Source organism: Trichechus manatus, unplaced genomic scaffold (genome assembly GCF_000243295.1).
Source record: "Trichechus manatus latirostris isolate Lorelei unplaced genomic scaffold, TriManLat1.0 scaffold00177, whole genome shotgun sequence".
Lineage (NCBI taxonomy): Eukaryota > Metazoa > Chordata > Mammalia > Sirenia > Trichechidae > Trichechus > Trichechus manatus.
Window position 1 is genome coordinate 2,199,992 of NW_004444113.1, and position 716 is coordinate 2,200,707.

At 71.4% G+C, this 716-nt stretch overlaps 1 protein-coding gene across 1 annotated transcript in view; it reads left to right on the plus strand.

The window, feature by feature from the left end:
- The window catches only part of OLIG2 (oligodendrocyte transcription factor 2), a 1,372-nt gene extending 1,104 nt beyond the window's left edge, over window positions 1–268 (plus strand). The window contains 1 exon segment of the mRNA XM_023741296.1: window positions 1–268. This exon segment is cut by the window's left edge and continues 100 nt beyond it. Within this exon segment, the coding sequence (XP_023597064.1) occupies window positions 1–241 (241 nt within the window). The 3' untranslated portion in view covers window positions 242–268.
- The last annotated feature ends 448 nt before the right edge of the window (window positions 269–716 follow it).

Below are 716 nucleotides of genomic sequence, written 5' to 3' on the forward strand. Positions count from 1 at the left end.
AGGCTCCGGGCTGTCGTCGGTCGGCTCCATCCGGCCCCCTCACGGCCTGCTCAAGTCTCCGTCGGCGGCCGCGGCGGCCCCTCTGGGGTCCGGGGCCGGGGGCGCCGGGGGCAGCAGCGGTCTCCAGCACTGGGGCGGCATGCCGTGCCCCTGCAGCATGTGCCAGGTGCCACCGCCGCACCACCACGTGTCGGCCATGGGCGCTGGCGGCCTGCCGCGCCTCACCTCCGACGCCAAGTGAGCTGGTGGGCGCCGGCGCGTTCTGGCGAGCGGGGGCCGAGGCTGCGCGCAAGCGAGGACTGGCCGGCGCCGGGCCGGGGAGCTCTATTCCAAGGAGGCGGCGCAGGACCGAGGACTGGGTGGGGGCGATGGTGGGGACTCCAGCGCCGGGAATCGAAGCAATGGGGCGCGCGCACTGAGGAGTGGGGAGTGAGGAGGCCTTCGCTCCGAGACCTGTTAGTCCTCTCGGGCTTTAAACAGCGCTGGTCAGGTAGACACCCTCCCTCTACCGCCCCCCTCCCAGAAAAATATTCTAAAGACTTTAGTTTCCCCGGGAACACGGCCTGAGCCGGCCCGGCGGGACTTCGTTACAGGGGGGCGTTGGCGACTTCCCCTCCGTCCTCGCTTTTCCCCTCTCTTGGCCGGTGGGGACTGGAGAGTCGCAGTCGTGGAGCGACGGCCCCGGCCTGCCCTGGAGGCTGGGCCCTGGCCCAGGG